The sequence below is a fragment of the Rhea pennata genome, chromosome 8 (genome assembly GCF_028389875.1).
Source record: "Rhea pennata isolate bPtePen1 chromosome 8, bPtePen1.pri, whole genome shotgun sequence".
Taxonomy (NCBI): Eukaryota; Metazoa; Chordata; class Aves; order Rheiformes; family Rheidae; genus Rhea; species Rhea pennata.
This window is the reverse complement of record NC_084670.1, coordinates 7,797,759-7,824,063: the sequence shown is the minus strand read 5'-3', so window position 1 is coordinate 7,824,063 and position 26,305 is coordinate 7,797,759. Positions and strand designations below refer to the sequence as shown.

The 26,305-nt window shown below is 43.3% G+C and overlaps 2 protein-coding genes and 1 long non-coding RNA gene across 7 annotated transcripts in view; 2 read left to right on the top strand and 1 right to left on the bottom strand.

Moving 5' to 3' along the window:
• Window positions 1-12,495, bottom strand: part of FAF1 (Fas associated factor 1) — a 172,854-nt gene extending 160,359 nt beyond the window's left edge. Inside the window, exon 1 of the mRNA XM_062581391.1 lies at window positions 12,296-12,495. Coding sequence (XP_062437375.1) covers window positions 12,296-12,340 — 45 coding nt within the window. The 5' untranslated portion in view covers window positions 12,341-12,495. The remainder of the gene's footprint in view (window positions 1-12,295) is intronic.
• Window positions 12,496-17,492: 4,997 nt separating this feature from the next.
• Window positions 17,493-23,470, top strand: CDKN2C (cyclin dependent kinase inhibitor 2C). Of its 2 annotated transcripts, none has more exons than XM_062581328.1 (3): window positions 17,493-17,580; window positions 17,933-18,073; window positions 21,650-23,470. In XM_062581328.1, exons 2-3 carry the CDS (start codon window positions 17,945-17,947, stop codon window positions 22,046-22,048), a joined length of 528 nt encoding a protein of 175 aa, XP_062437312.1. In that variant the 5' UTR covers window positions 17,493-17,580; window positions 17,933-17,944; the 3' UTR covers window positions 22,049-23,470. The 2 variants fall into 2 exon arrangements, with proteins under 2 accessions (XP_062437312.1, XP_062437313.1); XM_062581329.1 differs by having other exon boundaries at window positions 17,493-17,629.
• A 1,375-nt stretch (window positions 23,471-24,845) lies between these two features.
• The window catches only part of LOC134143369 (uncharacterized), a 40,419-nt gene continuing 38,959 nt past the window's right edge, over window positions 24,846-26,305 (top strand). For 3 of the 4 annotated variants that reach the window (XR_009959094.1, XR_009959093.1, XR_009959091.1), the window contains exon 1: window positions 26,034-26,242. This is a non-coding gene — a long non-coding RNA (uncharacterized LOC134143369). Of the gene's footprint in view, window positions 24,921-26,033; window positions 26,243-26,305 lie in introns of those variants that run through there. The other variant, XR_009959092.1, reaches the window with a different exon arrangement.

Below are 26,305 nucleotides of genomic sequence, written 5' to 3'. Positions count from 1 at the left end.
TTACAGTCACTTTTTGACAACTAGCAAAAATAGTCAACAAAACATTTCTAAACAACAACAATGAATGCATGAACATTATCTATCAATGTAGCAACAAAACAGACGTTTTAAGATTTTCCTCAATATCCTGCTAATGTCATAGCTGTACCAGACTAAGACTTCAGAATACTATTTCAACATGCAGAACGAGAACTGATTCAGATACTATGAACTGCCTCAAATCGTGATCCATCACTGTCTAAACATAAATAAAATAAAAACAATCAAAAAGTTTTTCCTTTTAAGTGTATATCACATAACATGCACGCACACACACAAATATAGTTTGCAGCTCATTTACTTTCTCCAAGAGAGTGAGCATTCAGGGTAGCTCCAGGTCTATCAAAGACTTGTGGAGATAGCAGTCGCACAGCCACCTGGTCTATGCAGGCCCTCATTTTCCTTAGGGAAACCCATACGGAGAACAAGCAGTTTCTATGAGCAACAGAACTAATAAAGCCTGGTTTGCGAGGGGTTTGTCTCTCACTCCTAATTGAAAGTGCTGATTTCAACTTTTCCAATATGTCTGGAATAGTTATAAGGGCTTCTTTCTTAATGGACTTCTTTCTATGGTACCTGGCTCTACTTTCATGAAATTCAGAATACAACTGGTATGAGTCCACAGGTTCAAAAGCTATTGGTGACGAGACAGGAACACCATAATCATATAGACTTTGCTTCTTTAGGAAGGCAGATTGAAAAACGGTGGGGTTCCTTCTTTAAGATATATGTAAGATACAAAAAGCATGGTATTTTGCTCATTTTTATGCCTCCCATCCTACCCAGACAATAAATAACACCCTCAAAACCTGGGAAAAAAATGTTAGCTCTGCAGAAACAGAAAAATCCTTCAAAATATAGGAAAGTAGGTGAACTCTGAAGAAAAAAAAGAGACATCTTTTTTTATTAAGCAAGTAAGGTGATACTACCTGAGAAGGCTTTTTTGAATTGCAGGGTTGACCGATTTTTTTAAATATATTTTCATAAGAGACCATATTTTCATAAGATTTACCAGAAGGCCTTAATTATTTTTAAAAGAAAGTTCTTTCTAGTACACTCCTAAGTCTTGATTTAAGCAACAACCAGCACATCACATTCATCTAAGCCATCACACTTAAAGAAAGAAATCACCACAGTAAAGGCCAAACCTTCCAGGCTTACTGGTTTGTAAGCCACCTTTACACATCAGAAAGAAACCAAAAAAATTTTTGAAGGCCAAAGAGGAAGAAAAGGTAGGAGTTTCTTCTCTTCCTTCTCTCTGGATTTTCTCTAAATACAGGATAACATTTTGCATTTCACAGCAGCAACAGCATTTTCTCTAAAGACTATACAGTCTCTCTGTGTTTTTCAGACCATACAAGAGCAAAATGAATGCAAGGATGCAAGCATGGGTGGACTCTGGGACTGAACTGACTGCATAAGATCAGATTCCAAAGATAAAATTACTGAATGTTAAAATAGTTTTCTCAGCATCCTGCTTTTCCGAGCCAGCTAAGTGTACACATCATCCAGATTTAGATTTGCATACAACAAAATTTCACAGCTCGTCAATTTTTTTGGTAGCTTCACAGACTAACGATACCCTAGTAAGATACTGTTGGAGAGCTTATCCTTGGAAAGTCTTACATCTATCCAGTAGGAGTCTTTCATTTAATTGACATATTAACCTTTATCACTGTTATAGCAAAATAATAATTACCTATTGAGGAAATTCAATAATTCAATAGAAGAAAAGCTGCAAGGCAGACAGAATTCAAGGCGTTCAAGATTAACTTAGGGGGTGCTTCCAGAAAGCCCTGGTGCAGGACGGCAGACTTGCTCTTCTAAATCACTCACAGGGTGGTCTGACCCTGGCAACCGTAACAGCTGGATTTGGGTTGAGATCCTCTGTGACCTCCAGCCCAACAGCAAAGGCTTCAGCCTACCTTCACATCACAGGAAAGCAGCTGACTTCCCCATCTGGCAGCAGCTGCTGTTCAAACGCTCCCTCCCGCACCTGCCGCAGAGATCCCGGCAGTTGTTATGCAGGGAAGCTGCACGGGACAACTGCTGCGCCCGACACAGAGGAGCGGGCTGTTACTTCTCCTGCACAAGCTGGGAAAGCAACAAACAGCTGCTGCCGACTCAAATACCGACCGGCTCCCGTTGCCCTGCTGGATAGCGGGTGGCAGTTGTTGCACAGAAGCTGGGAGCAGATGGTATTTGGCAGCTGGGCAGAATTTGCTACTCATATCTCACCTGCGGCACCATTCTCCTTCTCAGAAAGGCAAAATGCAGCAGTTCAAAAATATCCAGATCAAATTCAGCCTATCAGCCAGTTGGGTCAGGATGACTTCAAGGACTGCCTCTCAACAATTTTGTCGAACAATTCTGTATTGCTTTTGACTACCAACAATACCTAGGTTTTCTCAAAACAGAGAATATCTCTAAATTAAACCAATCTGGGATTTTGCCTAGAAGAATTCTGCAAAACAGGCTTGGGCCCGTGAAAACCATGTGGATAGATGTTACTGAATTGCATAGCGCATTGCTCGCGTGCTCTCTCTCTGTCAACTGGAAAAAGCTCATTTGTACCTAACTAGTTTCCAAAGGCACTTTGCAGTTAACATCCTCAGATAGAACCTCCTCCAGTAATCCAGAACATACAGAAATACAGGTACCATGCTCAGTCCATTAAACTAAAAGGTTAAAATTGGAGCCATACCTTCAAGTACCCAGAATGGCAACAAACATGGACATCTAATCTGCAGGACAGAATCGTAACAGTTGTTAACTACAGACTTTCTCCTAACACTAACATCACATCCATCTGTCTCAAAATAAGATTAAGCTACTGTCATTCAATCTGATGCCTATTCCTCAAATACTGAAACAGCTGATACAGACTCTCCTGTACTGGATGAAAAAGGGGAAAGAGCTTTCAGTCACAAGCATTTTCTTTCCACTGTAGCCCAGTGCATCTTTTTAATATTTAGATAAACTGCAGTGTCCAAAGGAAAAAAAAAAAAAAAACACATTAAGGCACTACAAGATTCAACATGTGAGAACAGCTGGGAAGAAAAGCTTTCATTCCTTGGGATCTCCCAACAAAACCTTGGAAAGCCAGTGTAATACTTCTTCATTCACTGCAACTGCACGAGCAGTACTTCATGAAATGTTTAAAGTTACCTGATAAGATTTATTATTAGATATAGCAACGCAACTGGAGCTATCTTTATTCCATAATGATACACGAGTTTTAAACAGAAACTTAAAACACTGGCAGAGAACAGATATTGTTAAAATGGATTCACTACCCCTTCAGTAACTCACTCATCATAACACAGGAGATCAAGAGCATGAAAAACTCTTTTTTGAGTACACACTCAAAACTGTTCAGAAGCCTAGCAAAATTCTCAATCCTGAGGTCAGCAGCTTGAATAACTCATAGGTGGTAGGATATTTCTTATATTTCACATACTATCACCTTAGATACTTCTCCTCCAATATACCCAAAATTTAGTTTGCCATCTTATTCATTCCTCCAATACAGTAAGACAGCTCAGTTCTCAGACACACATCAGGTTTTGAGCATCTTCAAAGACAGAGTCTAGAACCTCTCTGGGCAGCTTGTTCCAGTTTGGACCACCTTCACTAAGAAGAATCTTTTTGTTATTGCTAAATAATATATATATTTATACTTATGCAGCTACTATCAGATTTCTGTTCCATGTATATACAACTCCTTTCTCACCCAAAAAGAGATTCAGTATATTCAGACACTCAGAACAGAGATTTTTTTGGTATCTCGGCACCTCTCACCCCAGTGTCCCATCAGCCTCAGGACAACCTTCACTGACCATAGCACCAGCTACACTAGCTGCATAAGGGCTCTTCTTTGGTATCTCCTGTCATTCCAACCTTGCAACCACTCTACTATTGCAGTAAAGCTATTCTTATTTTGACTCATCTGTGGTTATTAAATTAACTTTTACTTCTTTCTGTTTTAGACAAACATTGAACAGAAAACAGGCATATCAACTGAGACACAAACTGAAAGGTCACCCACTACAAGCATCGAAACAAAGAGATAAGAACGCGTCTCTGTTTCTACATAACTCGGAAGACCATATGGCAACAATTAAGCAAACTCACCAGCTGTTCATTTAACACAAACAAATTAGCACACTTACCAGTATCAGAAATCTCAGAAGGGTTTAAGTACATATGCTAGGCTAAAGTTTTGCCAATGCATTTCAACGTCCACCCCCAACTATTTACAAGCTTCATGACTGTACTATTTGAACACCACCTTAAACAAAACTCTCAAGGAGAGGAATTTTCTTCCATTTTACAGAAGGATCAAGGCGCAACAAAATAAATAATGGTATTTTTGAAGGTCACACAAGATATTTCTACCTACTAGTTTGCAAGCAGATGACAGTGGACTTTGCCCATGCTCTGAGATGACTGAAAGCCTTATGAACAAAGCAAAGCACAGTACAAAGTCTAAACTAGTAGTGTGAAGCTTTAACCACTTCTTAGCAGAACTAGCTAACTTGGCACCACAGTAACCACTTTCATATGGTTTCCGGCCCACTCTGGACACTCTCAAATTTTGGAGCAAATTCTGCTTCCAGAATACCACAAAGGCACATCCCTAGGAAGTCCACGAGCTGAGTCAAGACTTTCCCAAGTCTCATTTTAATATTCAAGTATTTAAGCCACATGCTCTCTGCACTACATTCAGTTTGAGCAACGTTCTTGGTATTAAAAAGCAAAACAAAACAAAAATAGTTCCCATTAATTAGTTCTCTAGACTACTAAACCTTCCTGCCTTTCCAGACAAGTTTGATTTCTGTACCACGAAGAGTTAGTAGAAATTCTAATAAAGTATATAAATTAGTGTATACACAAATACATATAACATACCGAGGAAAAGGCAATACTGCTTTCACAGAGCAGACTCACATATTACAAAGCTACTCAGCCCTAAGAAGAATTCAGTCAGCTGAAGAACTCAAGACCTACTCAAACTGATACAATTTATTTTCAAAAGTCTTACAACGAATTCCAGCATCAGTGGTGATGTTGACTGCTCTGGCAGCGCTGACTTCCAGAAACAAGGATGGGTTAATCCATTCAATTCCCATTTCTTACAGTTCTTTCTTAAAACTCGGCCACTAGCCATTACTGGAGATTAGACGCTAGGCAAGCTGGCTCCTTGATCTGAGCTGATAGGGCAGCTTTGATATTTGCTCATACAAACCTGACCTTTAAAAAATATATATATATAATAGAGATTACTCAGAGTTCTTGTCTTTACAACTTGTTTCTTGCCATAGGTAAAATACGAAATCTATATAAAATAACTCTGAAGGGCTAACGTATTCTAGTTTAGTTTAAAAACATCTCTTACAAACTTCAGCTTTATTGAAGTATCTTTTGAAACTGTTACTACTCCCACAGAACAAAGACCTGTTCAACCAGTCAGACATAGAAGGCCAGCAGATGACTACTTTGATAGAACAAATAATATATAACCCATGCATTCAGTCTCTGGTTTCTTCCTTGAGTAGTTTGCTTTTACAATTGCACATTAATCTAGTCAACTCTAAAAAAAAAAAAAAAAAAAGCTTAATTAATAGGTATCAATCCAGCCAGCTAGCACGTCATTTCCTTTCATCCAAATGATGCAGGACAAGTAAAATGTTAGGTATTTCTCTAGGCTTTTTAGTCTAGTTTTTAACCGTAGTTAAAAGAAAGGACTCATTTAATGACTAACCCATAAATGCACACAGTCATGCCTCAGCAGAAAAACAGAAAATCCTATCAGAGGTATGCCAAATAGATCCTCTAATAAGCTATTAACTCTTATACCCAGTAGGAAAAACTTACGAAAAATCAGGCACACAATGCTCATTGAACCATACACCCAAATATTGGAGGAAGAATCTAATCTCTTCAGACCTTCCAGCAATAACACAAGATTAAGATGAGAGATTCTCAATACCCCTTAAGACACATAGCACCTCCATTCCATTCCCATCCTCTCCTTTTCTACCCTTCCTCACATACAAAAATGCGAGCTCAGAAGATACATTTACTGTAAGTGATCCTTGCTTTCCAAGAAATATTAGCTAGACATCTTTGTTTCTATTTGCCAAATAACTCTCACATTTTCTTGCAATGAGAGCATGTCCTAACCTCTAGAGGTAGTTATAATCACATTGAAAAGAGTTTAAAAAGAAGTTAGCAATATAGCCAGTGTAAGTTATCATGGCATTTAGAAAAGGCTCCCACAGCTACCACCTCTCAATCTGTTTCAGCAACCTACTAACCCAAATACCTGTATGAATGGGCTGATGGAAATGGTGACGCGACTACTGTGATATGAAGAGTCTTTTCAAGGTAGTTGAATGAGAACACCACAAACCTCTTTCTGAAGATGAATCAGTGCTCAAGTGGTAAATTATCTAGGTTCTAACACCAAGACCATAAAGCACACAAATCACAGAGTAACCTCCTTCATCTCCATTAACATTAGATGGTATTTCTAATTAGATATCTATCATTATACAAAAGAAATTAGCTGGCTTTTACACAAATACTCAGTGTTGTTACACTGCAATATCAAAGAAAAATCCAAACTATCACATTTCTAAATGGACACCATTCTTAGTCTAGTTTCTTATTCCTGATTTGGGAATTCACCTCACATTTTATTTAATGGCAAATAAAATGTCAAAAAAAGGTGGCAAATAAACCAGACCAGGTTTGCGCTGATGAACATGAGGTTTAGAATTACAGCTGAATCTAAAAATATCCAGACATTGAACTATTGATTCTTCAAAAAAATATACAAAGAACAAAAGCTAATACAAGCAAAGGTTTTGGAAGCAGACAACAACAATCAAAATAAACAAACTGAAACACACTAAGTATACAATATGCTTTTATCATACCTCTTGATGCTTTACCCAAGGCCAGGTGTAGCACACAAAACCAATTGTTTTGCAAACCAAGAAGTCCAACTACCAGTTCCAAAGCTACTATTGACTGTGTAATGCACAAAATTATAAGTGATAAAAAAAACAGTAAGAATTAAAGGAAATGCACAAAATGTAGAATAAGTTGCCTCACAGGTATGGGCTTTAATATCCTATGGTGTCATAAGGTCCCCATAAAAAAAATAAAAATAAGAAGTATGTTCCAGATTAATTTGGGTTGTTTTGTGTATTTTGTGTATCCCTCTAACAAGTGAAAAATTATTTTTCAGCCTTTATCAAATTTTCCCCATATTATTTCACAAGTCTGTCCCCTTCCTACAGGCTACTGGCTCTTCTCAAGAACAAAATTTCCTTAAAAAAAAAATCTCTATTTCAAGAATCAGCTAAGGATACAGTAACCTAATCCACCAAAACAAAAAAACAAAAACAAAAAAAGGCAGGAGAAGCAGTGTTGAGCATCTTGGCACCTATTAGAAACTCAGCAGAGTCTGTGACAGAGACAGTGACAGAGAAGCTAAATCCATGTGTCAACACACAGAAGAAAGCAATGCTTTCTTAGCAGTCCGTCCTCAAAAATGTGTAATACATATGTAAATTCTGCATGTAGATTGTTATAAAATGAAAACAGTGTGCATAATAGAGTCTCACACAGGGCTGAGGAATCCATAGTTCTCATAACCACCAAAAAGATACTTAAAAATATATCATCAGTTATTCAACAGCACTGTTAACTTCCTAGTGAAACTGCAAAAGATTCTCCAGTTCCTTTAATTTTAGCTGTCCTGGGGGGGGGGGGGGGGAAGTTTGAATTACAGTTAAATCTTAAAAAAAAAAAAAAAATAAACCATTCATAGTTTGAATTAGTTCAAACTACTTGTAATCCAAACTGTTAGTGTGTATGTATGTATATGCTGGTATAATCAATGTCATGATCAATTTTATAACTTAAAACAGGATTATCTAGCATGCTTTCCCACCTTCTTGTAACTGATGGTAATGACGTTACCTCTTTTCAAATTCCTCCTTGCTCCTCCCACAAACCTCTGTTTTTATGAGAAAAGCTGACACAAAGCTGAAGCTCAAAAAGAATGATTTTTATATACACGTATGTATGTGAATCATACTAAAGCACTGTACCACCCCACCCCCTAAAAACGTAAATAAAATAACAATAATACAACAACTTCTTTGTTCAATGAAGACAGACAGAAGAAGAAAACTATGCGAGATTTGTTGTTTTGGTGAAAGGAAGGATTTGAGTTTCCCCATTCCACTCTTAAGTCTTCCTACCCAAACCAGGTCTTGAGCTACTTATTTATTTGATCAATGGAAAAAAAAATGCAAAATCCACAAAAAAATCTCCATCTGAAGTTCTATGTGCTAGATGATCTTGTAATATGGATACTCAATAGCTTGTAACTCCTACACTATTCCACACCTTTGGCCCATTCTACATTTAAGATTTGCTGCAAGGATAGCCACCTTGTACGACCAAACTTGTACTATATACGGACATTACTTTTTAACTGGCAAAAGGATATTTTTGCTAATTTCAGTCCCCATACTAAATGAAGCTGTTAAAAAAAAAAAAAAAAAAACTCAAAAATCATTTTTCATTAATTTTTCATTCCTGATCAGTTTAACTATGCCAGTTTACCTAAATTCAATGAAACTAAAGTTTGTTTTTAAGAGGAGAAAAAAAAGTTAAATATTTATTTTCTTTACATTTAGAAGTTGACCAATACACTCTGAGAACAACTTTTTTGAAACCACAGATTTGACATTTGAATATGGATTAATTTCCAAACATTAGTACCCAAGAGGGTGTGCATATGGGTCAGAGTATTTATAAAATGACATCTGTGCCATGAACTCCTCATCTAGTTCAAATATTTCTATTTTTTACAATAGGCTACCTTGAGATCCAGGAATGAGAAGGGATCACACCACAGACACAATCCCAAATTGTATGGCCAAAGTACCACACTTTTTTAAAAAAAAAAAAAAAAAAAAAAAAAAGTTCCTATGTAGGAATATAGAATAGCAATAGAATAATAGTAGGTATCAGCATCTTTTTTTAATTAAAAAGTACTTTTTAATGCAATTGTTAGTCCTTAGTTAAAAAGCCAATCCCTGCCAGAAAGCTGGCAGTTTTATCCTGCAGATACATAGTGTGTACTAAAGCAGCATAACAGTTTTGACTGGAATGTCTGAGGTTTACTATTTGTATCATGTAACAGTCTGGGTATCCCATCACAGAAGAAAGTACATTTTTCATTAAACATGACAAACAAAAGAAGAGCAGAGATGTTAAAAAAAAAGATTTTGTTGGAAATAACATTCCTTTATTTCTCACATGATTTCAGGTAGGTTGCTGCATTATTCTTTTATCAGCTGATATACAATGGGCTTTTTAAAGAAGTTATGCTGCAAACACAAGGTGCTTCTTTCTCCTGTGTAGCTTTTCCTACCTGCCAATGACACTTTGTGGAGAAATTCTGAATTGCATTTAGGAAGACAGTTAAAACTTGTTTATGTGCTTAGCTCCACTACTTTACCCTACTTACATTAAGAACAATCAGACTATTCGGGTAAAAAGCTAAGCTTCTGCTTAATCTTTCCTAAGTGAAAACCATGGGGAAGAGAAGGGCAAGAGAGGGGGAGCCAGACAGGTTGCTTTTACAGCCTATGCACGTGAATATATACTTTAAACTCTCTGGGCAGCACACAGTAACCTCATTAAAAAAAAAAAAAGGACAAATAACAAAAATAATTATAACCCACACAGAACAAGCTTAAATTGTTCTGACACACATAAGAAAGCGTAGTTTGGATAGATGACTTCTGTGTTCTATTCCATACCTAAAGTCTTTAATAGAGTGATCTGAAACACATAACAAAATTATTTTCTTGTTAATATCTTAGAACGCACAAGTAACTTATTACAACCACCAGAGTTAAAAGAAAAATCCAAATGCTAGCATACAAGATCCTGCTCCTGGTGAAAACACCTACCAATTTTGAAAAGTATTAAATAAGTCCATGAATGCTTCATGAAAGCATCACACATTAGTATAATTACAATCGTTTAAAAATGTTTATTATGTAAGAAAGCCATTTCAAATTTGAAAAGCTTCAAAACCACTGTTCTCTTAAAAGTAAGATGAGAAAGGCAAATGTGAAATAGTGATAAAAGTTTCCCTCTCAGTTTCATTCAAAGATTACCTGAACAAAAGCTACAAAGAATTGCTTTTAAAAGTTCCCAATATATATTAACATACTTTAACAAACACCTCACAAAAACAAAGATGGCAGTAGAACTTCAATAAATATATTTATTAATTAGAAGATACAGAAAATATAACAAGGAAAAAACATACAGAATTTCTTTGCAGGTGATGGTTTATTTTCCCTTTTAAATTTTTGGTGAATGAGCTGTAAATTCCATCAAGTATTTAAAGTGTCCCAAATCCTTCACTACTTAAACAACATTAAAGATACAGGGGGTCTAAATAAATAAATAAATAAATGACATTGACCTTTACTAATCTCAAGCTTTAACAGAATCACAGTTGACAATTCAGCATTTCAGAATGGAGAGAGAAACTCGAGATTTTTTTTAAAGACTGAAATAAAAACAAAGTTAGCTACTGAAATACAAGAGGAAGAGGGTTGTAGAGGTTTTATTTTACACACACACACACACACACACAGTTAAAATATAAAGTTATTTCCAGGGCCCTGGTTCAGACACATTTTGTCATCCTTGATCTACAACCAATTTCTGTGTCTCTATTGCCCATTTGTAAGTTTGCAATAATACTTACTTGTCTTCACAGTACTAATCACTGCAGTTGCTCTTATACCTTTACCTATTGGTTTCAAAAACCCAGGATCAAAAATACTACTGAACTGCAAAACAGTATTGATGTAAGAAACTCTGAAAACAGATACAGATTAAAAACTGTATTTTAAATCTGATCAGATTTACCAGCCATTGACCCAATCTTGGGTTACTGTATGTGAATCTTTTCATCCATTTCAGTTAATTACATGGGATTCCATAAAAGCCCAACTCCTGTACTACAAATGCAGACTTGTAGTCCCAATTTCCTTTTCTACAGTGCAGTGTTACTGGAAGAACTTCTTTATGCAATACCAGCACTAAAACTGAGGCATTACTCCCCATGCACACAAGAGCATCTCCTAACACAACACAATAAAGGCTGATGATGTAAATATTTGCTAGACATTTCAATAAATATAAATGCCATATATTCAGATACAGAAAACACTTCCCTGTTATCAACTGGGAACTCCACACATTACGTCAGTAAGATCTCAGATACCTTTGGCAAAAGAGGAATTACGTAATGTACAATGTCACATTACCTGCAGTTCCTAAGAAACAAACATTCTTGTCAAACACACGCAATGAATGATGACGTTTCTTTCTTTAACTAAAAAGAGATACTTTTTCAGCTAACAGCCTTTTAGGAAGTTGTATGTACAGACACAGGTTTTATGACTTGATCCAGGAATATACAGGAGCCTATCCATATAGGACCAACCACTGCAAATGAACAAAGCTTAAAAAAAGAATCAGATTTGAAAGTAAATTTTAAAAAGATATATGGAAGTATAATCAGCTAGTCTTCCAAGCTGCTTTTGGCACTCCCAAACATTTCAAAATCAGGTATCTTCCACTTGTTTACTTGCTCTTGAGAAAACAATATAAAAAACAAGCAACATTAAGAAGCAATATATTGAGCAGACTAATCAAGTTCCAGAACGCATGCTAATCATCATTTTCATGATTTTTAATCCGGGAACAAGATTAAAGAGCTTGAAGTTAATTTGTGTCCTTTTGTAGAGAGGGAGGAAGGCAAGCAACACCTTTTAAGGGGTCATTCCCTCTCTCTGCAAACACAGGTTGCTTTCTGCAACGAGGAGGGAAGCGTTTCTCCCCGTCACACCAGCCGTGAAGCAACCGTGAGGTTAGCGGTGCTGTCACGATGGCTCTAGCTCCGTTTCCCACTAATCTTCAGCCCCAGCAAGTAACTTATCACCAACAGCGGGACCAGCCGTGAGGGGTTCCGTGCCCCAACCCTCCCTCCCCTCCCCCCGCCGCCATTTGCCCCTCCCTGGGGAGGCCCGGGCGGCTGCGGGGGGCCTGGGGCAAGCAGGGCGCAGCAGCACCGCGGCTTGTGCCGCCCGGAGCCGCCAGGCCCGGCGCCGCCCGCGAAGGGCGGCGGGGCGAGCGTTACCTGGAAGTCGGCCAGGATCATCTCCCGGTCCATGTTGGACGCCATTGCGGCCGGCTCCGCCCGGCTCCGCGCCGCGCACCGGCGGCTGCCGCCGGCGAGCAGGGGCAGGGCGGGCGGCTAGGAGCGCATCGAGGCGGCGGCGGCGCTGCCGGGCTGCCCCGCCGGGGGCTGCTCCCGCGGCGGCGGGCGGGGCGGAGCGGGCCGGGGCCGGAGCGGGGGTCGGGGCCGGAGCGGGGGGCCGGGGCCGTGGCGCGGGCGGCGCTGCCTCAGCTGCCGGCCCGCGGAGGAGGAGGCAGCGCCGCTTCCTCCCCGCCTGCCCAGCGCCTGTCGCACATTTTGCCTGTCATTGAGGTCGCAAAGAGGCGCTTTGCGGCTGACACGTGACCAACCTCCTGTCAAGCGCTCGCCCAGCCGCGAGGGGGCGGGGCCGCGCCTTCCCGGCAGCGCGCGCGCGCGCGGCGCCGGCCGCGCTCCCGCTCCGGCCCCGGCTCGCGCTCCCGCGACGGGGCGGCCGGAGCCGCTGCCCTCGGGGTCCCTCTGTGGGAGGGGGAACCCCCGCGCCGCGCCGCGCGGCCCCCCCGCCCGCCCCCCCCCCCCGGCGGAGGCGCGGAGGGAGGCGGTTAAACGCCGTCCCCCCCCCCCCCCCCCGCACACGCACCGCGGGGCGGCGGCGGCAGCGGCTGAGCGCGGCGCTGCCCCGCGCCGGGCGCCGCCGGCGAGCGCCTTCCCCCGGGCCCGGCGGCGCGGGGCGCCCCGGCGGGGCTCTGCCGCCGCGCTGCGGCCTAACGGGGCGGCGGCGGCCGGGGCCGGGGCCGGGGCCGGGGCCGGGCGGCCGCGGGGCGGCGAGGGCCCGGCGGCGCCCCCCGGCGCGTCGCTGCGCGCTCTGCACTTGCTCTGACACACAACTTCCTGCGAAACCGCCGCCTTTTTTTTTTCCTTTTTTTTTAATCGGGGGGGGGGGTGGCCACAAAACGGCGATTTTCGTGCTTTTCTCCCCCATCCCCCGCGGCTTCCGAGCCCGCGGAGAGCCGGCTGCGCGGCGGCGCCCGGCTCGGCCGGGGCGGCGCGGCCCCCGCGGCTCCGGTAACGCTTCCAGCGGCCGCCTGGGGGCCGCTCACCGCCGCGCGGCCCCGCTCGCCGCTGGCCTTGAGCTCGCCCGCCCGCCCGCGCCTCGGGACACCGGTGTGGCTGGGCCCTTCGGCTGCGGTCTGCAGGTGGCCCGGCCACCTAGGCTCGGGGGGAACAAGCACCTTTCTTCTTAGTGCGAGCCCAGCGGGCTGCGTTATGGTATCTTCCCTGAGAATCAAGATGATTTCCCGATTTTAAGAAACGTACTTCTTTATTGTTTTTTTCTCCTTTTTTCCATTCCCTTTCGTGAGGTTTAGACACAAGTTTTTCGGTCTGTGTGCTTCCTGCTGACTAGTGTAATTATAGCAACAGGACTGCCAAATGAAAGGGAGATCGGCAGGGGAAAAGGAGAGCGCGGCTGCACATCACAACAGCGTCCACCGCAGACAGGGAGCGTGACTTGGGGAGAAACAGCAAAGAAACTCCGCGTGCAGCTTACATACACTAGATGGGTACAAAATGTTAAATTGCAGCTTCAGGACAGTCCGTTCCCCCCTCCTCCCCCCCCGATTGCCTGGGGTGTGGAATTATTTAAAGCTCTTGCTTCTGAATGCTATTGAGGACTGTGATCTTCACGGTGCGTTCGGGATGTTTCTTGTGGCTGGATAATCATTCCGAATTTCAAGGTGGATTAAAGCTGTACTAAAACTCCACTACTGATGTAAAGCCAGATAAGCTGGATATTATATTGTATCGTATTCCTGCGTTAGTTTATGTTGGCAAGGATTTGCAAGAGACCTTTATCACTCGCTCATGTTAGCTTAACAATTCGAGTTTCCCACCACCGTATATATGGATGATAAAATAATGGCTTTCACACCTGCTTTTTTCAGTTTGGCGTTACATAAAATTCTGCAATATATACAAGGTGTGGTGCAATGCCAGTGACAGCCTATACTAAATTACAAAGAAATCCACCCACACATTACTAGAGAGTAAGTATCATAAAGGCTGAAAAGCAAGTTTTATAAATTGGATTAAAGCCAATTAATTCCTGGCACGAATTTAAACTAAAACTATGTTGTCACGGTTATTTGCATAGTGTACACATCTATTAAAGTAATATTTTAAATTGTAATATGTATATTAGATCCAAAAAATGAAGCAATTGATATACAATGTGAAGAAAAGGTGAAAAGTTAACATACCCTTCATCACAGGAAGTTCACATTAAAGTCACAGCGAAAGTTTCTATTATTCTTTTCACAACTCATAACTTCGATAGACTCCTCTATGTCTTTTTTCTTCTACATGTATTACAGAATTACAGAGGGCCAGGTAGATACTTGCTGACATGACTAATTTTTAATGTTCGGTGATAATATCTCCCTGCAGAAGGTGTTTCAGCTGCTGATTTTGATTCTGACTGAGACTACATTTTCTGTTTTATGAGGGGTATCTTTATGATTGTTGAAAGGAAATGACTGTAATTATCATACTTCTTTCTGCAAAGATTTTTAAAGGACATTAGAAACAAGTACGATGAAGGATGTTTGATGGCATTTTCTGGCTGGGCGGTTTTACTTGCAGAAGGCCTGCAGCATCCCAGCTATAGTTTAGTAAGTTATTTTTGTTATGTGACGTGACTAACGGAATATGGATGTTTCCTTTTTAACTGTAAGACAGAAAATTTAGCATAATAGTGTTGCAAGACTTGTAGGTCTAATTCTGCACAAAATTAGCAACAGGTAAAATCACCAAAACATGTAGTTTTTAGGCATTGATTAGTCACGAAATAGGTCATTTAAAAGCCGACTGATTTCATATTCTAAGTATTGCATATTAATTCTCATGCAAAAAAGACACTATATTTAAATGTATATATATTTAGTTATATTTCTAGAGTTAACCTCGAGGGAAGTTATAATTCATATTTTTGTTTACAGGATTTTAGCAGTGTTGCTTGTGACCAAGAATTATCCTAATAAGGCCCTTAAAGTGCTTCATTTCTTGATATCTTTTTCTGTGTGTGTGTGTTGGGCATTTGATAATTTGAGCACAGCTGGATTTTCTGCCTCTTGTGTAGCCAGTTCATTACTTTTCCCCCTGGCTTTTTCACAAGCAGGGTGGTAAAAGTCAGCAGAGGAAAATGTGATTGCGAAGCAAGAAGCAACCAAAGCTTACAGGAGAGTCAGATGCATAAGTAATACCTACTGCTAACTTCCTTTAACTGCTTAGATTGCAGGTTGATCCCTGTAAAACTGGTTATGTCTCTCGCGGTAGCAATTTCGAATCAGGCCCTCGACACGTGCTGTCTCTGCCGTGATGTCCACGGCAGCTTTCTGGGACGGAACTAGGGCGGTGTTTTATGAGCTGATATTATTGTCAAACAGGTTCCCTCCCTGAATTGGCTCATACATGTTTACGTTCAAACTAACTTTTCCGTGGTGTCTACCCGGACAGCTACAACTGACAGATTACGTGTGCTGCCCGGGCAGCCGGGACACTGAAACCGCAGCGCAGCTCGCCTCCCGGGCTGTTAACTATTGCAGAATTCGGCTTTTTCGAGGTCCCCTGCAGCTTAAAGCAATTCAGCGAGTAAAGCAGTTTAAAGCATTAAATGATGTTAGTCAGAACGGTAATAAAATCTCCATACTGTACCGTCGTTACTTCTTTTCCCTTTGAAGCAGTGACTCCCTCACGTCTTCCTTGTAGTTATGTGCCTTTTCCCCTCAAAAATGGCCCTTTTAAATTAACCCAGAACACCAGAAGATTTCTGCTCTGGCTCCTCGCCTCTCACAGCTACCAGGACTTGACATTGGCCCTTCGTCCGTGACCTTGTCCCCGGGGAGCAGCGCCAGCACCGCGGCAGGACCGGACCCTGCGGGGGCCGCCGCCGCCCGGGGGCCGGGCCGGGCCGGGCCGGGCCGCCGCGGCAGGTGGGCACCGCTCGGCGCCGAGCCCGCCGCACGCCGGTGCCGGGGGGGCGGCGGGGCGCGCTGCCCGCGGGGGCTCGGCCCTCCGCGCCGGCGTAGCGGCTGCTCCAGCGTCCCCGCTTTAGGCCTCGGCAGCAGAGCCGCTGAACCAGCGACCCGGCGACTGCGGCGGCGGGCACGTCCCTGCCCGGCCCGGCCCGGCCCGCCAAGCGGGGGGAGCTCCGCCCGGCGCGGGCCCCGCTGCCGCCTGGCGCGCAGCCTGCGCGGGGCCGGGGCTGGGGTCGGGGTCGGGGCCTGCGCTGCGCTGCGCTGCGCTGCGCTGCGCAGCGCTGCGGGGCCGGGCCGGGCCGGGCCGGGCCGGGCGAGGGGCGGGTGCCGTGCAGGCCTTCCTGCCCGCCCGCCGGCGGCGCCGCAACTCCGCCGCGCCTCCTTAAATCTCTGCCGTTAAAATGTGGGCGGGTGTTTCAACTCAAAAAGCGCTCAAATTTTTTTTCTTTTCAAAAAAAGCTGATGAGGTTAAAAAAAAAGAAGGGGGGAGGCAAAAAAAAAAGAAACCGGCTCCGTGTCCGCAGGAAACAGAAGTAGCGATTGTTTGTGCTTAAAAAAGGGGGAGCGCAAAGTCGCGGGTGGATGCAGCGATTGCGGACCGGCAAGTGCAGCTTTATTTTGCAAAGTTAAAGAAAAGGAAAGCCGCTGCTGTCACTGCGCGCCGGAGGCGGCAAGCCGAGGCCGGCGGCGGCACAGCTGGCGGCGGCAGCCGCGCTGCCCGGGCTGCCCGCGCCCGCGCGGCGGCTCCGCGGGCTGCGGCCGCCCCGGCGCAGCCTTCGCCCTCCGGTCCGCCTCCTCCTCCTCCTCAACCCGCCGCCCGCACACAGCGGTGCGCTGGAGACGGCGGCAGCGAGGGAGGCACCGCGCCACCGGGGAGCGCCGAGCCGGCGGGGAGCGCCCAGCGCCGGCCGCGGAGACGGCTCCGCGCCCTGAGCGCCGGCATGCGGCGCCGCCGCTGCCAGGCCGCCCCGTCGCCCGCCTGGACGCGCCGCGGCCGCCCGCTGCGCCCGGGCTCCGCCAGGCCGCGGGATCGACGCTGCTGCGGGAAGCGAGAGGCGCCGGCGCCCCGAGGGAGCGAGCGCCGCGGCCGCGGCCGCCCCGCCGCCGCCCGCCGGCCCCGCTGCGCCGCGCCGCTCGCCCCGGCGGCGGCGGCTGGGAGGGGGCGGCCGCCGAAGAAGACTTTTCTCCGGAACTGCTGCTGCTGCTAAGTCTCCCATCCCGGCTGCGAACAGGGTGGGTTGTTTTCTTCTTCGGAGATTTCAGGTCAGACTCAGGCTCCAGGGTACGTGCATATATGTTATTATAACATATATATTTCTTAGCTTTTAATATATTTCCCCTTTAAAGTGGCCAAAGTCTTTAATACGAGTTAGTCTATATGTGGAAGCGAAGAAACCTTCTTTCAAGCGGAGCTGCACTTTTGCTGAATAATCACGTGTGAGTTAGGGGCGGGCTCTTGGCAAGGAGTTTTTTTACGAGTATTTACTACAAGGTCTACTCCAGAAGATTAACCATCCCAATCCTTCTGTCAGTCTCCGATGCCATGCCTGGTTAAAAAAAAATCTCCTCTTTTTCCGATCGTCAGTCACCCTAAAGAATGGCCGAGCCTTCTGGGAACGAGCTGGCGTCCGCGGCTGCCAAGGGGGACCTAGTGCAACTTACTAATTTGTTGCAAAAGAATGTAAACGTCAATGCACAAAATGGATTTGGGAGGACTGCGCTGCAGGTTGGTATCCAGAGAGGGAGAAAATATTTCATCACTGCTACCTACGTGACCCGGGTTTCCAAAAAGACAACGTTTTAAACAGGCTGGTGGACGAAATTCGAGTGTTTTTTAAACTAGTTGGATGCCATATTTCATAACTTTAGTGGCTCCAGCTCCCTAAAATGACGTACTTGAAATAAAACTGGTCAAAACCATTATTTCAGTCGGGGATCACCCTCAATGTCAAACGGGCTACAAGTTTAATAATATTTTGTAACTTCGTGGGGAGGAGGCAAAGAATGAAAGAGAGGAGATGAAAAGAAATCGTCTTAGGTGAGCAGGATTTCAGAGCAGGTCTGTAAACACATCTGTGTTACTATTGGAAGTTTGGAGTTCTTTTTTCCCCTACCGTATGCGGTTAAAACATTGCTTTTCTCGATTATTAGCTCGGCGGTAGATGGTACTTTTCCTTTATACGCTGTTTGTGCCGAATGACCTTTCTAATTTCGAAGCTGCTCCACAGAACCGAGTACCTTAGCTGTACATTCATAGCCAGCCGAACGAGGTACAGCTCAAGCTGAATCACTTGCTTTTTCATTCAGCATTAAGATTTGCAAATTTGAGTTTTTAGATCGGGTGGCAAGGCATTGCTTCCAGTTATTTCATTTCTGGTCGTATAGGGTCTTCTGTCCTAATTTTGAAGTAGGTAGCTGGGCAGCCAGGATTTGGAACTCATCCAACTGCTAACTATTGGAGCTGATGAAAGATTTCTCTTTTAATAATATCAGATAATGATGGTGAATGTGGTAGAATGTATACAAAATAGTGAAATTAGTGATTTATAGATCAGGAGGAAATGTGTGGTTATTTATACTTAAGCGAATGTAATGAAATGTGCAAGTAAAGCTGTGGAACTTCTTAATTTCACACATTAGAAAAATCGTTTCTATTAACTCCTCTCCCCCCTCCCTCGAAACCATGATATTCATTTCCGAAATTTTGTTTTCAAAACGCATGTAGTTTGCAAATGAAGTCGAGATATTTAGAGTTTTTTTGGCTTAGCATCAAAATGTCACATCTCGAAAATAAGCACCTCTTGTTATAAAGCAGTGATGACCCTTATTTGACAATTTTCCTTAAACTCGAGAGCTGTGAGATTATCTTTGCACTATTATCACCTAAATAGGACATCGGATGACCATGCAGACACTTGCAGCAACTTTGGGGAGAAGGAAAGGATTTAAATTAGAAACTTGTACAAATTAACTTTTTTTAAAAAAAGCAGGAAACATTTAGCTAGATGCTTTATCCTTCAGACGGGGGCTGAAAACCGAATTGTACTACAGTAATGTATTTTGCTAAAAGAAGCTAGCCGTCCGTACCCTAAATTAAGGACTATTTTACACAAGGACATAGCATCCACCCATATTAAACACGCATCTGTGTACTAACAATAGTTTTTATTGCAACCCAATCATAACTGAGTTAAGGAACCGCAACAAAAATCAAAACAGAAGAATCTGTCTACTCATTTTCACTATGTATCATCCTGAAATGTGTTGTGGGTGGGTGACCACGCTCGAAAGAGTTCTCTGTCAATGCGATCTCCAAAATCGAGATAACCTCTCAATAATCTCTCTCTCACCTACGACAGAGAGAATGCTTTTATGCTAATTCAGAATAATACATATTTTTCTTCTGGATTTATCTTTAATTAAACAAGAGCTTGTCTTCCTCTGTACTTTTTATTTCTGATGATGTGTACCTATGCAGGCCTCAAATGCCAGTCCTGCCCTTATGCTCTTCATCAGACTTATTCAATAAATGCTTTCTCCTTCTTTGCCTCCCTCTCCCAAGTGAAACTTTTCAAAATAAAGGGCATTTGCGGTACAGTTGTATCCCACGTCCAAATAGCATCACCTTTTATAAGTTTTTTTTTCTCCCCCCCCCTCGCATCTTTAAATGAAGCCTTCAGTCCACTAGCTGCCTTCCTTGAAAACAGAAAACTGCCACTTGAACCAGATACATGTTTTGAATGCACAAATAATACAGCCTGGGCCCTCAAAAAGAGGCAAAAATGTCCAGATTTAACAAAGAAAAAGAAAGTACAATGCTCTTATTTTCCTTTACATCTCTTACATCTCTATTCAGAATTGGAAGAAATAGCACACAAAAGTGCATGAAATATTGTGCCATAGATAAATGTATTTCCCTAAATCCCATTCTGTTTTATCTGTAGTTTTGTTCCTGTCTGTAGATGCAATTTAATGGGCTATTTTACATTCCAAATGCTACAGTAATTTTATTTACTATAGGTGTGCCTTTCTTACAAAGCTTAATATGTATTTTTCACCGAGAACACTGTTTCAGCAAATGCCTTGCAGAAATTATACATTATGTTAAATATAATGCACGGCAATGCTCGTTTATGCTGATAGAAGATTATTTGCAAAATTTTAAATCACTGTGGATGTTTCTAAGGAAATAAAGAAGGATTCCCCCCCCCTCCAATTTGACACTTAAAATAAAACTAATTGCAAGAACAGTAAATTATTCCTATAGATTGCAGATTATTTATTGTCATGTTCATTTTTTAAAGCTGTAAGAAAACAAAAACTGTCAAATTTGGGGGAAACTACTACAAGGTGTTAAGCCTCAAACAAGAGATAATTGCTTCCTAATTATAATAGTTTTATGATGCAATCAGGAATACTTAAAGAAGCTCGCTCTCTCTCTCTTTTCTTTCTTTCTTTCTTTCTTTTTTCTTTTTTTTTTTTTTTTTTTTCCTGAGAGGAATAGTCAGAAAATCCAATTAGTGCTTTTTAATGAGGGATATTTTTAACAACAGAATATAGCCACAATTTGCTTATAGTGTATTTATGAAACTATGAAATAGCCACAATTTGCTTATAGTGTATTTATGAAACTATGAAATAATATACTGGTTTTAGAAGAAAGCTTGTGGAACTTTGAAACATTCTTTCTAACTTCTCCTTTTTGGGTAACATAATGAAATTGAGATATTGGGAAGAAAAATTTCTTCGGGGCTTTATTTTACTTAGCAGACAGAACTATGGTACAGTACAAATATTTGTTTTATGATAATACACAGACAATGTAAACACCTGAAAGTTTATAAAAACACATTCTACATTTTCTGTTACTGAAGTAAAATATCTGTTCCTCAGAGAGCCCCATATTTGATGTTTAATAAGATTAAATAATAATGCAAAGGAGTCTCAATACTTCGCAAATAAAACTGAACCGTATTTAATTTTCGTATGTTAAGAGCATGAGACTACCTAAGTTAAAGAAGTTATTATACCAACGTGCTACACTGCATGTTTTAGACATTAATCTCTCCGAGACAGAAAGCTATTACCACTAAAATGACAACATCTCCCACAATCGTACTGAAGTTAGGAAAAAAAACATGGAAATAGATGCCCTAATGCATCATTAGTTTTGTAATAGAGCTTCTCTGTCTGTTTTAAATAACGACCGAGCCGTGACAATGCTCCCAGAGAAAAATTAAGGACGTAAAGCAGGGAATCCTCACGCCTCCCGAGGTGCTCAACTCTCGTTTTCCCTTCGCAGGTCATGAAACTGGGGAATCCCGAGATCGCCCGGCGCTTGCTAAGCAGGGGCGCGAACCCCAACCTGAAAGACAGTACCGGCTTCGCCGTGATACACGACGTAGCCCGAGCGGGCTTCCTGGACACTTTGCAAACTCTGCTGGAGTTTAAAGCCGACGTGAACATCGAGGACGCCGAGGGCAACCTGCCGCTGCACCTGGCGGCGCAGGAGGGCCACGCGGCCGTCGTGGAGTTCCTGGTGCGGCGCACGGCGAGCCGCGTGGGCCACCAGAACAAGCGCGGCGCCACCGCCTGCGACCTGGCGCGCCTCTACAAGCGCGCCGCCGTGGTGCGGCTGCTCGAGGGCCCGCGCCCGCCGCCCAGCCCCGACCCCGCCGCCGGCCCCCGCCGGCCGCTGTGAACCGCCGCGCGCGGCGGCCGCCTCCTCCTCCAGCCCTCCTTTTTCTCCCTCCCCCTGAGGATACAGGTGGTCTTTCCTTCTCTCCCCCCTCCCTTTTTTTTAGGTAACGGCAACCCTTTGCAGCCACACTCCTCACACCTGCCGCCTACAAAGCGCTAAGAGACTCAACCGTGTTACATGTTGCTCGCTCGTGCCTAGTTTGCCAGTATCAAGTGTTACACTTCATTCTAGGTTATTTGTATTAAGCCATGAATACAAAAGAAAGCTATATATCCACGTGCTTTACGTTGCTGTACTTTTACATTTTGATAATACAGCTTACTGGGATTTCTCCCCGCCTCCCGTGCCCCAGACCGTACTTAAAAGTTGGAAGTCTTCTTTTAGGTGAAACAGCTCGCTAAGGGGTAACCTGCAAATCCTTGTTCAGGCAGGGCTCGAAGTCAGAGATTGCTTGGCCTGAAGAGAGCGGATGTCGCTCAGAAGCGTTGGGAAATAGCTGCATTTTGACACTAACAAGAGCTTGTAGAAGTAGGTCACTTGCTTTCTAAATGTAGATTGCACTTTTCCCCTTTGTATATTTAAACTTTCAGCAAGCTGCTTTTGAATTTAGTTACCAGAAACAATGTAAGTGGGGTTTTTGATTGCCAGAGGTTTTACACAGCTCAGTTTAGTAGTTCGTGTTTGCTGGGCACTGAACAGTACGTTTTTCTAGCTTCAGAACGAGCAGCAGATAACCGTTGTCAGAGAAGAGTATTACAAGGTCGTAATACAAGTTTTCTGCTCACTTCATAACCTGAGAGCAGTTTAGAGGCCGTTTAAGAAATACGTGTTTTCCACCAACTGCTATATTTTGTTTTGTTTCAGAAATAAACCATTTTAATGATAGATACATCTCATAGAATATGAATATTAGAATGCAGTAAACTTTAGGAAGAACATGTTTGATATTCCTGAACTTATGTTATGGCTTGCAGCTAAAATACAATTTAACCATTGAAAATTTTCTGTTGCAGTGCAGTTGATAGCAAGCCTAAGACGGAAACTCATTTACCTCGATAGCTACAATGGGAGCTAACGACGCTCAGCACCTTCTCGGAATGAGTTTAATATGAAATCTTCTAACATTTGCATAGATCCTAATTGCTTGACAGATGAGCAGTTTAAAGTGCTTTACTTTGAATAGTTTAGATTTTAATCGCCCAAAACAGAAGCTATTAAATCCGCGAAAAAATGGATAGCTCCAAAATAGCATTTTAAAAAAGATACGTTAGATTGTTACTCTTCAAAAATTATTTTAGCCCCACAAATTCAGTTCCTATTGTTCTCAAGTGAGAAGTAATTTCCTGAAACTGTCTGTCACGTTTAGTATATGCTCTGTCACACTGCTGTGCTTTCTGATTAAAAACCTCTGTGAAATATGAAGCTTTGTGCATTTTTATTCTTAAGGAAGATACAGGACAGAAATTCAAGCAGCACGGCACGAATGATGCATGTTTTGTGAAACCATCTACATACATCTACACAACGCACTGTATGAAGATCGCTACAAAATCCGAATTATTAAAACCGAGCGACATAGTTCACAGTCCCACAGTGCGACACGTCCAATGCCACTTTCTGTTGCTATAACTGTGTTGCCACTTCGCCGTCCTGTCTAATAACCTGGATGAAGCCCTAAGAAGCCCCAAGCTTTATTATTATTTTTATTACATATTTTTTTGCTCAGCAACTAGTGCCTTGCACTCCTCGCATAAAACAGAAATCCGAGCTGCCTCGGGGATTTCTCACGGTGGCTGCTGTGAGGCAAAGGCGACCGTCGAAAGGTAAAAGTCATCTTCCTCGCTTCTTTTTCCCCTGTGCTGGGAAACAGGGTCGTCTGAGACCTCTCTCGAGCTCTGTCAGTATTTGCTTGAATTGTAACTGAGCCGAAGGTTAAGTAGTGCCTTAACAAAACAGCTTGTTCTCCAGGAGAAATGCCCCGCCTTTTCCGAGGTAGCGGCTTTTACTGCATGCCAGAAATTCAGGTGTTAAACAAAGATGTTTAACCTCATGCTCAAGCCTATAGCTTTATCGTATAAGTCATGCGCGATATATACGCCTGATTTAGAGCTAAACTTGCTTTACGTTTACTGTTGACGTTTATCTATAATCCGCTCTGCATTTCTCGGAAACAATACGGTAAATTCAAATTTCTATTCAGATTCCTTGAAATTGTAATTGTGACTCTCCGTTGCAAGAGGAAGTTAACAGTTACTGCAAAGAGGCTCTGGGAAACTAAACCAATCAGCTAGTGAGCTACGTACACCTTAAAGAGTTAAACAGGTGATAAAACGTGACCAGATGTAGAATACTGTGGGTAACCTTTTCTGCAAAAGTTCTTGCATTAATTGATCAATGACAAAATAATATAAAATAAGTCTCCTCATTAATAAGGATCTTTATACTGAAAAAGTCTGTTGGTGTTGGATGTGGTTTCAGAAATTGCTTCTGTGATTCTTCTGTAGTAGTCTCACAGCATCAAAAAGTTCACTTTTACAAATTCGCACGTTTGTGAAAATGTCAGCAATAATATTTGCCAAGAGTTTCAAAACTGCAGGGTATAAGATGGAACGAAATATGCTGGGGATCTTTTATTGGGACGTAAAGCAAGTAAAAAGTACATCTAGCGAATAGCAGCAGAGATTACCCTGCAGCAGCCCAGGAATGAAGTGTATCGAGAGCAGTTATATAAATAGAAACAAATACTGCAACCACAGTACAAATATGAAGCAATGCAGTATAACATGTAACTGTATCAGGATTACTACAGACCAGGCAACTTCAGACTGCAAATATGGGGGGAGAGCCCTCTCCCACATTTTGGAAATCACGGGTGAGCAAAACTGTTTCACTTGACCTTTGTTTCCAAAGCAGTGCCAGAGACTCTTCAATCCCTTTTCAAAAGGGACAAATACTACAGGGATCCTATGGGGAACGAACAGAGCTTGATCTGTTTCTGTTGCATCGCAAGAGAATGAAATAACTAGTTTGCGAATCCAGAAAATAACAGAGCGAGAGGTGCACTGCTCACGTAGCTACAGAAACACAAAGCTGATCGTGTAACTATATGGGGGGGGGGGAATAATAAGATATTTTAAGACGGATTCAGCTTAATCGTCAGTGAAATAAATAACTGCGCATTGAAATACAAGAGGTTTTTTTTCTACAGTTTAGGGTGGTGAGAGGAGTGAAATACATGCTTTATTCCACGGTAGGATAAGACAGTAACTTCGTAGGAAATGCCATTGCATTGTTCACATGAACAAAGAGTTAAAAACAGTAGAAAAAATACCATTTAGTAGCTTATAAAAAACGGAAAGATGTTTCCTCTACAGACGTACCTGACTACTCACTGGACAGCCAGAAGCAACCACACATTATTACCTACTCACTGAAGTGGTGAAATTCCCATGAAAAAGCAAGGAGAGGAAAGCTTTTTTTTTTTTTTTTTTTTTTTTTTTTTTTGAGGTCTGTGACACTGTGCATGGCGGGGGGGGGGAAGGGGAGGAAAGGAGAAGGAAGGAAGGAAGGAAGGAAGGAAGGAAAGAAAGAAAGAAAGAAAAAGATATTTCAGCGAGCACCTAGGAGCAAGTCTCTGAAAAGCCTGCCCCACAACACATGCATTCAAAATGTCGGTGCTGCCGGAGGGATCCGCCGGGATCCCCGGGGAGGAGGCAGGGTCGGGGGCGGCGGCGCGGCCCCGCCGCGCTGCGGGGCAGCTCGGGCAGCCCCCGGGGACGGCGCCGGCGGCGGGGCGGCGGCGCGGGGGGGGGGGGGCGCCCGGCGCCGAAACCGTTAGGTTGGCTCCTACCGTTTCTTTCCCCTTTCTCTTCCTGTCCAAATATTTTTAAATTTACGCGCCTTAAATAACAGTCTGATTTTATTTATTTAGTTTCCTCCGCGGGCGCCGCCGCCGCTTTGTTTCGGCCCCCCGCCGCCAGCGGCCTCGGGGGCGGCCGCCGGCCCGCGCAGCGCCCCGCGCCCGCCGCCACCTCCACCACCTTCCCCGCCGCCGCTTCGCTTCTCCGCAACTTGCACCGCGCCTTTTTTCTTTCCTTTTTTTTTTTTTTTTTTTCCTTTCCCTCCTCTCTCTCTGTCTCCCCGCTCTGCCTGCAGCCGGCACGGGAGACGCCGCGGGAGGACCCCGACGCCGCGGTGAGTACCGAGCCGGGCGCTACCGCGGCAGCGCGGCGCTTTCGGGGGTTAGTGCCTCGCCTG

What these genes read in the sequence shown, in the direction of transcription:
- CDKN2C (XM_062581328.1), top strand. Translation starts at nt 17,945, where the DNA reads ATGGCCGAGCCTTCTGGGAACGAGCTGGCGTCCGCGGCTGCCAAGGGG. An exon ending in TTGGGAGGACTGCGCTGCAG is followed by an intron (nt 18,074 to 21,649) that starts GTTGGTATCCAG and finishes TTCCCTTCGCAG; the next exon opens with GTCATGAAACTGGGGAATCC.